This window comes from Panthera onca, chromosome E1 (assembly GCF_046562875.1).
Source record: "Panthera onca isolate mPanOnc1 chromosome E1, mPanOnc1 haplotype 2, whole genome shotgun sequence".
Taxonomy (NCBI): domain Eukaryota; kingdom Metazoa; phylum Chordata; class Mammalia; order Carnivora; family Felidae; genus Panthera; species Panthera onca.
This window is the reverse complement of record NC_138352.1, coordinates 37220133-37234621: the sequence shown is the minus strand read 5'-3', so window position 1 is coordinate 37234621 and position 14489 is coordinate 37220133. Positions and strand designations below refer to the sequence as shown.

At 50.6% G+C, this 14489-nt stretch overlaps 1 protein-coding gene across 6 annotated transcripts in view; it reads right to left on the bottom strand.

Moving 5' to 3' along the window:
- Nucleotides 1-13410, bottom strand: part of ADAP2 (ArfGAP with dual PH domains 2) — a 34279-nt gene extending 20869 nt beyond the window's left edge. For 3 of the 6 annotated variants that reach the window (XM_078437493.1, XM_078437492.2, XM_060646714.3), the window contains exons 1-5: nucleotides 13178-13409; nucleotides 12158-12288; nucleotides 10442-10533; nucleotides 7330-7409; nucleotides 6306-6418 (exon numbers count right to left, since the gene is read on the bottom strand). In XM_078437493.1, the coding sequence (XP_078293619.1) occupies nucleotides 6306-6418; nucleotides 7330-7409; nucleotides 10442-10533; nucleotides 12158-12288; nucleotides 13178-13271 (510 nt within the window). In that variant the 5' untranslated portion in view covers nucleotides 13272-13409. Of the gene's footprint in view, nucleotides 1-6305; nucleotides 6419-7329; nucleotides 7410-10441; nucleotides 10534-12157; nucleotides 12289-12491; nucleotides 12705-13177 lie in introns of those variants that run through there. The other 3 variants (XM_060646715.3, XM_060646712.3, XM_060646716.3) reach the window with 3 other exon arrangements.
- Between the last annotated feature and the right edge of the window lie 1079 nt (nucleotides 13411-14489).

The following is a 14489-nucleotide window of genomic DNA, read 5'->3' as shown; positions in this document are numbered from 1 at the left end:
GCAGGCACCAGGCTCTGAGCTGTCAGCACAGCTCAACCCCACAAACACGGGGCTCAAACCCACAAACCGCGAGATCATGACCTGAGCCGAAGTTGGACGCTCATCCAACTGAGCCACCTGGGCACCCCAACTTTGTACAGTTTTTTTTTTAATGTGTCCTGGGTATTACTATTTTATTATGTTGAGTTTCACTTTCTTTATATTTATTCTTTTGTATTACCCAAAATTTTTACATAAAAATGAATTACCTCTACAATTTAAAAACTTTCCCTCTGGGAGTGCCTAGATAGTTCACTCGGTTAAACTTCCCACTCTTGATATTGGCTCAGGTCGTGATCTCACGGTTATGAGATCAAGCCCCACATCGGGCTCTGCTCTGAGCGTGGAGCCTGCTTGGAATTCTCTGTCTCCCTCTCTCTCTGCCCCTCCCTTGCTCGCATAATAAATAAATAAATAAACAAACAAACAAACCTTAAACAATTTCCCTTTGGGGAAAGAAATAAAGAACAAAAGCAACTCATTCTGTTTTTAGACAGTTTTAGACTGAACTGGCTGAGGACTGGGAAACAGACCGTCTTTTGCTAGCCAGGGATGAGTCCCTCCTCGAGGCCAAATCACAGCAGCTGCTCCTAACTCTGCAGCTGCCTCTCCTCCTCGTGCCTTTTGCACCTACAACTTTTTTCAGTGCTTTACGTTGAAGACTGAGAAGAAATCCCTGACTCTCACTTGGAGAGTTAATAGTCTTCACCTGCCCCACCATGTTTCACTTGGCCCCAGGCTGCAGTCACACTGGAGACCTGCTGGCATTGCTCTGGTCCATCTAGAAGAGCAATAGGGGCAGTTTTTTTTTTTTTTTTTTTTTTTTTAAATAAAAAGGCCTACATACAGGAAATGGAGTCAGGTCATGGCTACAGTGCTCAGAGCTTGTCCTTTTCTGCCCTTGTTGGCCACTCCTTCACATTCTCTGCTGGAAATGTCTCTTCCTTCTGCCCTCTAAATATTGGAGTGTCTCAGGGCTCGGTGTGGTAAGTAATCTCCAAAGATGGTCCTTACCAATTCTTTCCCTCCCAGTACGCACGCGCCATTATACCCAAAAAGTGGGGGAGTCTATATCCCCTTCCCTTGCATCAGTGCTGGCTGCTCAAGGTGCTTTGATTGACACAAGGTATTTCCTGACCTAGCGTTTAAGAGGCCAAGCAGCACCCACCTGTGCTTGGGGGAGGCCAGCTGCCATGTTGCAAGGAAGCTCAAGCCAGCCTCCTGAACACGGAACCAGCACATGGAGAGACAGAGGCTACCTGCAGCCACAGCACCAGACACATGAGCGAAGGCTTCCTGGGCCTTCTCACCCAGCGGTGCAGCAGGGTGAGTGAGCCGGCGGATGCACACATGGAGCACACCGCAGCAGCCAAGGCCTCCCCAATTCCCGACCCACAGGACTGAGAGAAATAATAACCTGATGTTTTAAGACACTGAGTTTTTGGTGGCTTGTCATTCAGCAACAAGTACTAAACTACTCGGTTGTAGGATTTCTGCTCTCACTCCTTTCCAGTGGTGACAACCCCCCCACCCCCCAAGAACATGGTTCTTGCAAAGAACCTCCTCCACCCATCCCCGGAAGAGAAGAGGGAGCGCAAGAAGAAGCGAGCTGGTGCAGAGCCCCAGCTCCCGCTTCATGGACGTGCCGTGCCCAGGATGCTACAAAATCACCACTGTCTTTAGCCGTGGACAAACGGTGGTGTGGGTTGGCCGCCCCACTGCCCACCTACAGGACGACAAGCAAGACTTACAGGAGGATGCTCCCCCTACAGAAGCAGCACTAAAGCCCCCTGAATTAAGATGAGTGGGAAACTATCCCAGTAAACACATTTTTTTTCTTTTTGGATAGGAAACCAAAACAAAACCAAAAAACTTCAGTCCTTGGACTTCTTTTCTCATCTCCCCACACTCCCTACCCAGGTGATCCCAGCCAGTCCCATTGTTAAACCAGTCTCAGTGCTGGGGCGCCAGGGTGGCTCAGTCGGTTAAGTGTCTGACTCTTGGTTTCAGCTCGCGTCATGATCTCCCAGTTCGTGAGTTCAAGCCCTGCATCCAGCTCTGTGCTGACAGTGTGAAGCCTGTTTAGGATTCTCTCTCCCTCTCTCTCTGCTTCTCTTTCCCTTTCTCACTCAAAAATAAATAAATAAACATTAAAAACAACAACAACAACACAGTCTCAGTGCTGAGGACTCCAGCTCCAGACCCTCCCCAAACTTCCAGACTCACATATCCAACTTCCTTCTCAATGTTTCCCCCTAGATGACTAATAAGCAACCCAAACCAAAAAAGCCTCCTGATCATCCCTTCAGGGAGCCAAGTCTTTGCCATCTCAGCAAATGGAAACTCTGTCCTTCTAGTTCTGTAGGGCAAAAAGCTGGGAACTACCCTGGATTCTCCTTACTTTCACACCTCACAGCCAATCAATCCGTAAATCCTGTTGGTTCTACTTCCAAAATCAGACCACCTCTGACCACCTCCTTCACCATCGGCCTGGTCTAATCCACCATTATTCCTCATCTGATTTTTTTTAATTTATTTATTTTTATTTTCTTTAAGTAAACTCTGTGCCTAATGTGGGGCTCGAACTCACGACCCTGAGTTGACCCTACCAACTGAGCCAGGCGCCCTGATTCCTCGCTTGATTATTGCAATAGCTTCCTAACTGCTTTCTCTCCTTCTACTCTTGCCCCCTCCCTGCCCCACCCTGAACCCAACAGTAGCCAGAGTGCTCCTTTAAAAAGTTTAAGTCTGAAAAATAGGCCTACCCTATGACCCAGCAGTAGCACTGCTAGGAATTTACCCAAGGGATACAGGAGTACTGATGCATAGGGGCACTTGTACCCCAATGTTTATAGCAACACTCTCAACAATAGCCAAATTATGGAAAGAGCCTAAATGTCCATCAACTGATGAATGGATAAAGAAATTGTGGTTTATATACACAATGGAGTACTACGTGGCAATGAGAAAGAATGAAATATGGCCCTTTGTAGCAACGTGGATGGAACTGGAGAGTGTGATGCTAAATGAAATAAGCCATACAGAGAAAGACAGATACCATATGTTTTCACTCTTATGTGGATCCTGAGAAACTTAACAGAAACCCATGGGGGAGGGGAAGAAAAAAAAAAAGAGGTTAGAATGGGAGAGAGCCAAAGCATAAGAGACTCTTAAAAACTGAAAACTAACTGAGGGTTGATGGGGGATGGGTGATGGGTATTGAGGAGGGCACCTTTTGGAATGAGCACTGGGTGTTGTAAGAAAACCAATTTGACAATAAATTTCATATGTTGAAAAAAAAAAAGAACCAAAAAAAAAAAAGTTTAAGTCTGGGCACCTGGCTGGCTCACTCGGTAAGAGCATGTGACTCTTGATCTTGGAGTTGTGGGTTTGAGCCCCTCATTGAGTGTAGAGATTATTTAAAAATAAAATTTTGGCAGGGGTGGGGGCTATGGAGGGGCCTCAGTGGTTCAGTCAGTTAAGCGTCCTTCTTCAGCCTAGGTCATGATCTCACTGTCCAGATCTGAGCCCTGCATCAGGCTCTGTGCTGACAGCTCAGAGCCTGAAGACTGTTTCAGAGTCTGTGTCTCCCTCTCTCTCTGCCCCTCCCCCACTAGTGTTTTTTCTCTCTCTCTCTGTCTTAAAAATAAACATTTTTGGGAGGGGGGATGGGCTAAATTGGTAAGAGGCATTAAGGAATCTACTCCTGAAATCATTGTTGCACTATATGCTAACTTGGATGTAAATTAAAAAAAAATAAAATAATACATAAATAAATATTTAAAAAATAAAATGAATAAATGAAATGAAAAAGAAACTGTCCCCACAAAATGTTCATCCATCACAAGACTTTCATTCCCAAAAGGTAAAAAGTCTAAATCAAATTATATCACTTCTCTGCTCAAAACCTTCCTGTGGCTTCTCATCTCAGAGTAGAATCCAAAAAGCCTAACTTTTTTTGTAAATCATCTATCCAATATAGACCTCTATCTAGAATAAGGAACTATAAAAACTCAATAACAAAAAGCCACATAAGATAATTAAACTATAGGAAAAGGCAGTGAACGGACATTTCTACAAAGATGATGTACACATGGCCAATAAGCCCATGAAAAGACACCCAACATCATTAGCCACCAAGGAAATGTAAATCAAAATCACAATCAGATACTGCCTCAGACCCACCAAGGTGGCTACAGCAGAAAATCAGATTAACAGCAGAGCAACTGGAACCTTCACACATTGCTGGTGGGAACATATGATGGTGCAGCGACTTTGGAAAGCAGTGTGGCAGTTCCTTTAAATATTAAGTACAGAGTTACCATATGACCCAGGTATGTTCCATTTCTAGGTATAGACCCAGGAAAAATGGAAACAGATATCTACATGAAAACTTGTATACCTACGTTTATTAGCAGCACTATTCACACTTGCCCAAAAAGGGAAAACGCAAATGTCCATCAACTAAGTGAACAGGTGAAATAAACATCCATACAGTGGGCCAGCACTTGGCAATAAAAAGAAACAAAGTACTAATTCATGCTACAACACGAATGAACCTTAAAACTATATGCTAAATGGCGCCTAGGTGGCTCAGTCGGTGAAGGCTCCGACCCTTGACTTTGGCTCAGGTCATGATCTCACAGTTTGTGGGTTTGAGCCCCGCGTAGGGCTCTGCATCGAAGGTGAGGAGCCTGCTTGGGATTCCTTCTGCATCTCTCTGCCCCCTCCCCTGCTCTCTCTCTCTCTTTCTCTCTCAAAATAAATAAACTTAAAGAAAAACATACGCTAAATGAAAGAGGTCTGTTACCAAAGACCACATATTCCACGTGTATGAAGGATCCGAAATAGGCAAATCTAGAGAGACAGAAAGTAGAGCAGTGGCCACCTGGGGCTGGGGGTCGAGTGGATAGAGGATTACAGCCAACGGGTTTGGGATTTCTTTTGGGGGTTATGAAAATGTTCTAGAATTGATTGTGGTGACAGTTGCACAACTGTGAATATACTAAAAGCCATTAATTGTATGCTTTAAATGGGCAAATTGCATAGTATGTGAATTTACATATATTTTTTTAATTCTTTATTTTTGAAAGAGAGAGAAAGAGAGAGGGAGTGTAGAAGCAGGAGAGGGGCAGAGAGAGAGAGGAGAACAGAAGATCCCAAGCAGGCTCCATGCTGACACAGCGCAGAACCCGACGTGGGGCTCGAATTCAGGAGCCGTGAGACCATGACCCGAGCTGAAGTTGGGCGCTTAACCGACTGAGCCACCCAGGCGCCCAGTGAATTTATGTCTTGATAAAGCTGTTTCAATAAAAAACAAAAACAGAAAACAATCTCGAGTCTTACTAGGCCCTACAAGGTCCTCACCTGCATGGGTTCACCTCTTTCCACCCTTTTCTTTGCTCCCCCTGCACATTCCACTTTGGTTTCCTTGATGCCCTACGAATCTACCAACCACACACCCAACTCAGGCCAGGGCTGTGGCTTATGGTCGAGTAGTCTGTAGACTAAATAAAAAGTCCCCGGCTTAAGGTGCAAGGGAGAACTGCAGTCTAGGCTCCGGGTTGTCTAGACTGGGGCCCCGGGGCTGCGCCGTCTCAGAGGAGCCATTTTCTAACTGGCACGCGGTGTATGTGCCAGCCATGGCCACGGCCGTATTCAGGGCTTCTGCACATCGTGTTCCCTCTACGTCTACTCTTTCCCCACATGTGCACATGACTTGCTCACTTCTGTTCACTTCTCTGCTTAAATGTCATCAGAGGGGCCTTCCCCGACCACTGTGTGCTGTCAGCCAGGCTCTGGCCATCCTCTCTAACTCTTCGCCCTCTTTTATTATACTTCATAGCGCCTCCTACCACCTCATATGTCATATATCGATGTACGTTTTGGTTACCACCTGTCTCCTTCCACTAGAATGAGAGCCCCGTGAGAACAGCAGTTTCGTTTAGTTCGCTGCTGTTTCCCCAGTGCTTCCAATTATGCCTAGTATATAGTAGGTGCTCACTAAATAAATTCTCGAGTGCATGAATAGGTGAAGTAAATTCAAGTGATCATCCAAGGCTTAATCCGATTTGAAGCGAAGAGAAGGTGTGTTTTTTTGTGGACTCTATGAGTTGCATCACCAAGGAAGAGCGGCAGAATGTAGTGCTGAACGCTCAGTGTCTGAGACTAGCCATAAGGCTCAGCACCATTGATTTAAATGCAGCTTCCGGGGGGGTGGGAGCCAGGGCTCAGGGAGGGGAGCCCTCGCCGGTCTGGCCTCTTACCTCTTCTTTAGTATAGTATTTCAGGAGGCCTTCTCTCGCCAGGAGAACAAACTTCCTTCTCAGGAACTGTGCATTGTCTCTTCCCCGCTTCCACAAGAACCCTTCTCGGTTACCTTGGCCGCCAAAGATGAGAAAGAGTGAACACCTACATCCTCAAGATTCTACCTCCTTAAGGGGAGAACGAACGCTCCACCCCGTGCTAAAAACCTCTCAAATCTAACTTAGCTCTATCAGCTGCAGCACGCAGGGTTCCCTCTGGAGCCAAATTCGCAATGTCTTATGATTTTGGTTGGGCTCCCCCCACTAACTTCCTTCTTTGGCTGTTTCACAAGACAGAGTAAGCCCTTAAGGAGGCTAAGTCCTGAGAAACGGGATGATTCTGAAAGACGCCCATATGGTCCTGCCCGACTTCACGTTGACATCGGCCTAATGAAACTCTCCAGAGGGCGGAAATAATGAGCGACCTCCAGGCACCCGCTGGCCGAAGAATACCGCGTGCTCCTGGTGGCTAGGAGGGCTGACACCGGCTGCTGCTGGGTCCTCACAGTGGTTTTGTGCACTTTGTACTCTGGGTCGGTGTCAGCTTGGACTCAGAGCAGCTGGGCAGCAACCACCAGGGGTCGAGGGCCAGCGATGAGGTCGTGCCCCACACAAAGGTGCAAAGGGAGGCTGAAATCCCTCCCGTGTGCCTTCCCGAGCCTCGTGCCACACCAGGGGCTACCCTCACCAGGAGCAGGGGTGCCTTTTTCTAATTACTCTGCCCAGAGGGTGAGTCTTCCTGCAATTTTATACTAAGACTCTATACACACTTGTGGCCCTGCGGGGACCTGAGATAAAAATGCTTCTCAACCACTCAGACCATAAAACCCCACCAGCTGACATGTTGCTGTTTCAGAGGCAGAGGAACCCACACCTTGGCCTCTGTGGCCAGAGTGAGGCCGGCAGATATCTCCTGATTAGGCCCTGATACTCAGACACTCTATTTTCCAGGACTCACTAGAACGCAGACCACAAAAGAACTTACCTGGGGGTGAGATGGTTTTCCCATCGGCCATGAATTCCTGTCTTTCATACTTAGCTCGAATCCACTGTTCCTTTAAGACCCTAAAAAGAGAGAGCCCTTGGTCAACTGTGTCTGGTACATCCTCTTACCACAGGGTGGGAGCACCACAGCAACTGTCTGCTCAGACTACCCAGGGCTTCTCAGCCTTGTTACCGTTACACTTGGGGCTAATTCTTTGTTGTGGGGGAGGGGGGAGCATCCTGTGTTCTGTAGCCGGTTTAGCAGCATTTCTGGCCTCTATCCCCTAGATGCCAATAGTCCCCCACCCCTAGTTAGGACACCCCAAAATGTCTTTAGATACTTCCAGTGTCTCCTGAGGAAAAAGATTTCCCCCAAGGGGCTCTATGAAAACCACTGGGCTATTCCAACCCCAGCCCAGCCCTCTAGGTCAACCGGCTCCCCTGGACCATCTACACTGCCACCGCCACCCCCCCCCCCCCCCCCCCCCCACTGCATGCTCATAAGCTGACGCCAGGGGAGTCCATGAACCTCTTCCTGTGGCTTTCCCACAAGTCTGGGCATGCCACACTGGACAGAGAAGTGACATAGGGGTCCAACCACCTGGGATCTCATCCTCCTCTACGATTTATCCGTTGTGTGACCAACAGCAAGTTACTTAACTTCTCTGAACTTGGGGATATGTTAATAATATTATACCTACCTACCCCTCAGGGTCTAGGAGGAGTTTAAATGTATATAAAAGGGCCTAGTACCACGATCAGCACATACTAGGAGTTTAATGTTAGCTTAATCAGATATTGTCCTCCATGAACCCTGCAGGAAACTTATTTCAACTGTTTGGTTCCCTCTTGCCTTTTCCAGGGAAATGTTCCAAGGTTTACTTCCAAGACACTTGGAATGACCTAGAGCTGGGCCCTTGGCCTGAACTGGCCAATCAGAGCTCTGCCCTGGGCTGTGTGGAGCAAAACCAAGAGAGGGATGGATTGGAAGCCCTCTCTGGGTCAGACTGAGAGCTGGGGCCGGGGACCGGGAAGTGGCCTTGTTCCCAGCTCTATGAAAAAAGCCTGGCTGAGGAAAAGGTGCAGGAATGAGAGCCAGACAGAGTAGGAGAGGCCTGACAGCGTTTGAGCCCCTGGCTTGTCCTTCCTGAGGGTGGCTCCACCTGTGTCCCTCCTACCGTCTGATTCCCAGAACCCATAAAATCCCCTCATGCCTAAGCTGGTTTAAACTGGGTTTCTGTCACTTACCACCAAGAGTCCTACCTAATGCACAGCCCTCACACCCAGCACGTTGAGGAGAGTCACCAAGCCCACCGTGGAATCCTGAGTGACAGCATCGGAGCCGGGAAAGGGAATGGAGACTGAGGCCCCAGGCCTGGTCCTAGAGGTGGGAAACTTTGAGGACCCTTAGAATTACAGGGAGGAGGCCATGAGTGTTCTGCTAAAAGCGGGTAAGGTACAGGGCTGTGGTTAAAGTCACAGCAAGTAGTGTCTGTAGTGCTGGCAGAAAGCTGAGCACATAGTAGGTGTTCATCAAATGCCTGTTCCTTTCTCTTTGCAGCAAAGGGCTGAGTGGCAGCAGTGAGGCAAGGTGAGCCAGACCCTCTTGAGTTAAGCCTGGCACATCCCTCAGCTGGCCCAGGGACCAGACAGCATTCCGAAGAAACGGGTTAAAACTAGCCTGTCATGTGGCCTGTGAGACATTTTACACAAATTATCTCATTTAATCTCTACCATCATGCCATGATATGGGCATCGTTATCTACATTTCACAGATGATGATGCCATGATTCAGAGAAGTTGGGTAACTTGTCCACTTTTTCACAGCCACAGAGTGGTAAGAGTCAGGAAACAATACTGGGATCTTCTGAGTGCAAAACTGTGCCTCCTCTGCCACTCCATGCTGCATCAGTAGCCCCTGGGTTGCTTAAATATTGGGAAATGGCAGGGTACTAAGTACAGTTGTACAGTTTGTGCACTGGCCAAGAGCTTCCTGCTGACACTAGAAGACAATGGTGGCTGAAATACAGCCTGCTCTCCGCAAGCCATACCCCCCATGAGCTGTGTCTGCCCAAAGGGTACCTTCTTCACATTTATACTGGGGGTGGGGGTGGGGCGCTGCCTAGCAACCCTGACAGTGAGGCTGAGTCCCTGGGAGGGAGGCTAAACCTCAGGCAGTCAGTCCTGCAGAGGCTGAAGTCACACTGACCCCTCACGTGTAGGGACCTGAAACCTCGTGATGCTTCACAGTTTCCCCCCCTTATATTGAATTTCCCCAGTGCCATGGTACCCAACAGCAGGCCCTGGTGTCAGATGGGCTAGTCAGTCCCAGTTCTGTCTCTATGAGCCTCAGGTACTTCATCTGTATCATGGAGATCAAGGCAGTGTTGTCTCAGAGTTGTTGAATTAAACAAATTCATGCCCATAAGCATTTAGCACAGGTACCTAGGTAAAGCTCAATGAATATTAGTGACTACTCTTATTTATATGGTTACTACTTAGGGACCTGGGGCCAGACAGCTGCGTTGCAGCTATGCTGAGGTCTGTGGGACAGCCTTGGGCACAACACTCCATAGGAAGTAGCTGGAACACATTTGCTCTACTAAAATACCAGCGTTTTTCTTCTCTATCAAGTTAGCCACCACCAGTAGGCTAGGAGAACATCAGAGGCAAAGGAATCACAGAGAAAATGCCCTATTTCACAGCTTGGAAACTGAGTCCCAGACAGTGAAGTGACAATCCACGCAATAAAGACAGAGAGGGAACTAGGCCATGTCTACGTGTTCTCCATGACAGTACCAAATGTCTTTCTGGATCCACCAGGTCCATAGAAAAGACCACCACAGGGGCGCCTGGGTGGCTCAGCCAGTTAAGCATCCGACTTCGGCTCAGGTCATGATCTCACGGTTGTGAGTTCGAGGCCCGCGTTAGGTTCTCTGCTGTCAGAGAGGAGCCTGCTTTGGATCCTCTGTCCCCCTTTCTCTCTGCCCCTCCCCCGTGCTTTCTCTCTCTCTCAGATATAGACATTAAAAAATTTTTTAAGAAAAGAAAAGACCACCACAGACAAATGGAACAGGGGTGGGGGAGGTGAGACCGAGAAATCACCCACTCACAGACAGTCGTTGGCTTGGGGGATATAGTAGAAAGCAGGGACTCTGGCTTCATACTTGGCCTTCACACGGAGGTTCCCGTTGTGGGTCATAAACTGCAAGACAGCAGCAAGTTGGGGTAATATTAGAACATGAAAAAATGTGAAATGAAACCATGGTCTACCCAGAAGGCCACTCTTCCCACTGGCTCCTAGACCCAGTCAGGAGACACTCCTACTTGGGGTTTGACACACCCCAGGCTTGGTCATTCATGCTGCTGGGAAGCCCCAGGCCAGAACACTGAGGTACAGTAACAACCACGCCTCACGCTGGCAGAGAACTTCTCAGTTCTTACCCATTACTTCATTCCATCCCCTCAACAATTTTAATACCACCATCCTCATTTTAAAGGTGAGGCAACTGGGGCTCAGAGAGGTTAGGTGACTTACTCAAGGTGACACAGCTAGAAAGTGGAGAGCTAGGATTTCAACCCAAACCTGTCCAACTCCAAAGCTCATGTACTTTGTCCCACCCCCTCCACAGATGGCCAGGACCACCAGCACCAGTCCCGGCAAGCCTGCAGCGGATAGACATAGCTGGAGGATGGAAGAAGTCAGAGCTGGCGCCACTGAGTACTTAAGTCAGGGTGATCACTGGGGCCCTATGACGCCCGAGGTACCCAGAGGCAGATATGCCAAGAGTGGCCCTGGCCAAGAGTTAGCACTCAGTAACAGAGGTGGCATATCTGGGGTTAGGGCCCATGTGGGAAGAGACATCAGGTTGCTAATTCACATCCTGTGAGCAGAGTGAACCCTTCTCCCCTCCCCTGGGGCTGCTGGGCTGTGACCCAGGATTTGCATGGGCTTTGGACCCCAACAGAGCAGATTTCACATTCCAGCTGTTCAGTTTATTCACTGAGTGACCCCTGGGCGATACTTAACCCTGTGAGCTTCAGGGATTTCAACTGCAAAAATGAAGAAAGTTTAACAGGGGGGTTGTAAGGACAAAGAAACAACCTTCAGGTCTATGTGCTGGTTACTGGTTTCCTGTCTTTCCCCTGCACTAGAAGGGTGTAAGCTCCCCATGGGACGAGACTTTATCTCATTCATTGTTCTTTTCTTAATACCCAGCACCTAGTAAGCTTACAGTAACTATGTGTCCAACGAATAAGGCATCTAGCACAGGGCCCGGCACAGAGTGGGCTCTCTGTAAACATGGGCCTGCTCTTCCAATAGTCCTTGAAATCCTCAGCCAACCAGTACAGTTTAGAACTGCTTGTTCTCTGAAGGTCTTCTGCCCAAAACGGTATTATCATCCAGATTGCATCCATTTGCATAGGTCAGGAGAGCAAAATGGTGCCCTTCCTGGTTATGGGGGCCGGAAGGGGGACTGCAGACCATGATCAGTATACTGTTCCAGTCCAAGACTTCAGCTAATGATAACAGCAGCTGTTACTTGACTATTTAGTTTGGACTTGCATTGAGCCTACATTTAATCCTTCTGGCAACCGGGGGAAGGGGTAGTGGTATCCTTACAATACAGATGTGGAAACTAAGGGAAATAACAAGCTCAGGGCCTTGAACTCAGGGCCTCTGCCTAGGCAGGCACTCTAACAGGCTGTGTTTTCTCTTGCTAGTTCTTGCTCCTCTCTGAAACTCAGTTTCCTGCTCTGGACGCCCTACCCACCGCCTCCACCCCGGTTCTGCGGTTCCAAGGCTGTCCACGCGCGCCCCTCGCTACCTCCACGGTACTGTCATCCCAGAAGTCAAGTCTCACGGATTTAACTCTGCTGATGTCTGGGAAGTTGCGGTGGACGCCGGAGCAATTCAGACAGATGAAGATGCCCAGCTTGTAGGAGGCCCAGTCAGGATCTGTGGGGCAAAGAGGGTAGAAGGGGAGCTGTATGGTGAGCTAGGCACGGAGACCAGGGCTGGGCTGGGGCTGCTGGGAGAGGTGGGCTTGGCGGTTAGAATTCATGCGGCGGTGCCCAGCGCTGCCCAGGCTGGGAAACTTTTCTCTCTCGGCCCACCCCCCCCCCCCCACCACCTTGTTAACTAAGATACCCGCATGCAACCTTCTGGTCAGCCCACCCGCCAAGGCACGGCGGCGACCAGGATGATCCTGGAAGGAGTGTAGGGATGCGGGGCGAGAAGTTGCGGCGAGCACGAAGTGGAAGTGACAAGACTCCGGGGAACCGAGAGGAGAGCGCGGAGGGAGGGGCCGACCCCGGGAAGCCAAGCTGGGGATCTGCAGGTGGGGAAGTGCGCCGCAGGGCCCCTGGACGTCCGCAGGGTCCGCGCGCTGCGCGGCAGGAACGTGGGAGGACCCGGGGGCGTCCGGGGGCAGGGAAGGGGTCACTGGAAGGTCAGGAGCCATGGGCCTGGACCCCTCGGTGTGGGGGATGTTTGGGTCCGAGAGCGTGGGAGGTGACCAGGTCCGGATGAAGACATCAGGGACTGAGGTCTGGGGGGGGGGGGGGGGGGGGGGGGCTGTCTGGCTGGGAGGCGATCGAGACGGTCAGGGCATCCGGGTCCGGGTCTAGTGTAGGGGTCCAGAGTGGGGAGGTCAGGGGATCTGGGTTCTGGTGAGCGCCGCATCGGATGTGGAGAGCTCGGCCAGGGGCGCGGGTCGGAGATTCGCGGGCTGGGTGCGAAGGTGTCAGAAGGGTCACGCCCGAGTCCGGCGGGGGCCCGGGACGGGACCGGGTCTGGAAGGAGGGGAGGAGGGCAGGGGTCCTGCTCCGGGCCTCCGCGCCCTTACCCGCCGCCCCGCAGTCGGCGCAGTGAGAGTTGCCGGTGCCCGCCGCCTGCAGCAGCTCCAGCAGCCGCTTCTTGTTGCGCTCGCGGTCGCCCATGGCCGGCCCGGTGGGCTCAGCGGGGCTCAGCCCGGCGGTCCCCCGGCTGGCGGCCGCCCATGGCGCTGCGCTCGCGCCGGCAGGTGGAAAGGGACTCAGCCCCTGCGCCTCCCGCGCGGCCGCCCCGCCGCCAGCCAGCCCCGCCCCTCCGGCCCTTCGGCCCCGCCCCCGGCGCGTGCCGGCGGCCCCCGCTCCCGCCACTCTGCGCCCTGCTGGAGCCCGTCTCGCGGGGAGGGACCCGAGTGCGGGACTGGGAAACCGTCACGTTGGCTGGCCCAAGAGCAAAAACCCGTCGGCCGCTTGCTAGCTGCGGGACTGTGGACATCCCAGTCGACCTCTCTGGCCTCAGTTTCCACCTCTGTGAAAGGGGAATAAGGGCATGTCTGTGTCTCTGGGCTCCGTGGAAAATTAGACAGGATCTAACTTCCGTTAAAGCTTTCTACTGATGTAGCGCTTACATCTACTTAGAGACCTCCCCGGGAAGCCCTCCTCAATACCCAGCCTAGAGCAATCTCTCCAGCTTCTGGTCCTGCTAGAACCCTGTTACAGGATCCGTCCATCCCTTTGGCCCTGAGCATTTTCTATCTACGCTGCATCGGTTATTTATGTATTTATATTAATCCCTCCCACACCTCCAATACACACGTGGCCCCGCTGGATAGTTTGACGTCAGCAGATTTATTTCTGTATCCCACATAATTCCTAGAAACAGCACCTGCACATTTTTAGAAGTCCAATAGTTGCATAACTGAGTTCACCAGGAAGCGTGGTTTCACCAACGCGGACTCAACTAGGCACTTTTATCTGTGAGGTTCCATCGCTGTGAGGTGTGGGCAGGGTTCAGGTGGTCTGGAATCTGGGGTCTCCCTCCCCCATCCCTGGCCCTCGTTGATCCCTTTCTCTGTGGTCCCCAGGTGCCGGGGAAGGCACACAGTGCTCACACTTGTCCTCCCCTCCGTAGGTAAACACCCATCTGTCATATGCATATAGCTTAATGCGCAAGGATGTTACATTTTCATCCTGATCGTTGCAGCCCAAGTTCTAGCTGACCCTCCTGTATCCCCAGTTCAACATACGTGCATACATATATGTGGATACATAGGGCAGCATGGTATCATGGAATGAATCCAAGAATACAGGTTTTGAATCTTGGCTCCACCCCTTACCAGCTCGGTGGCCTTGGTCATATTCCTTCACTTCTCTGAGCCTTGTACTCCT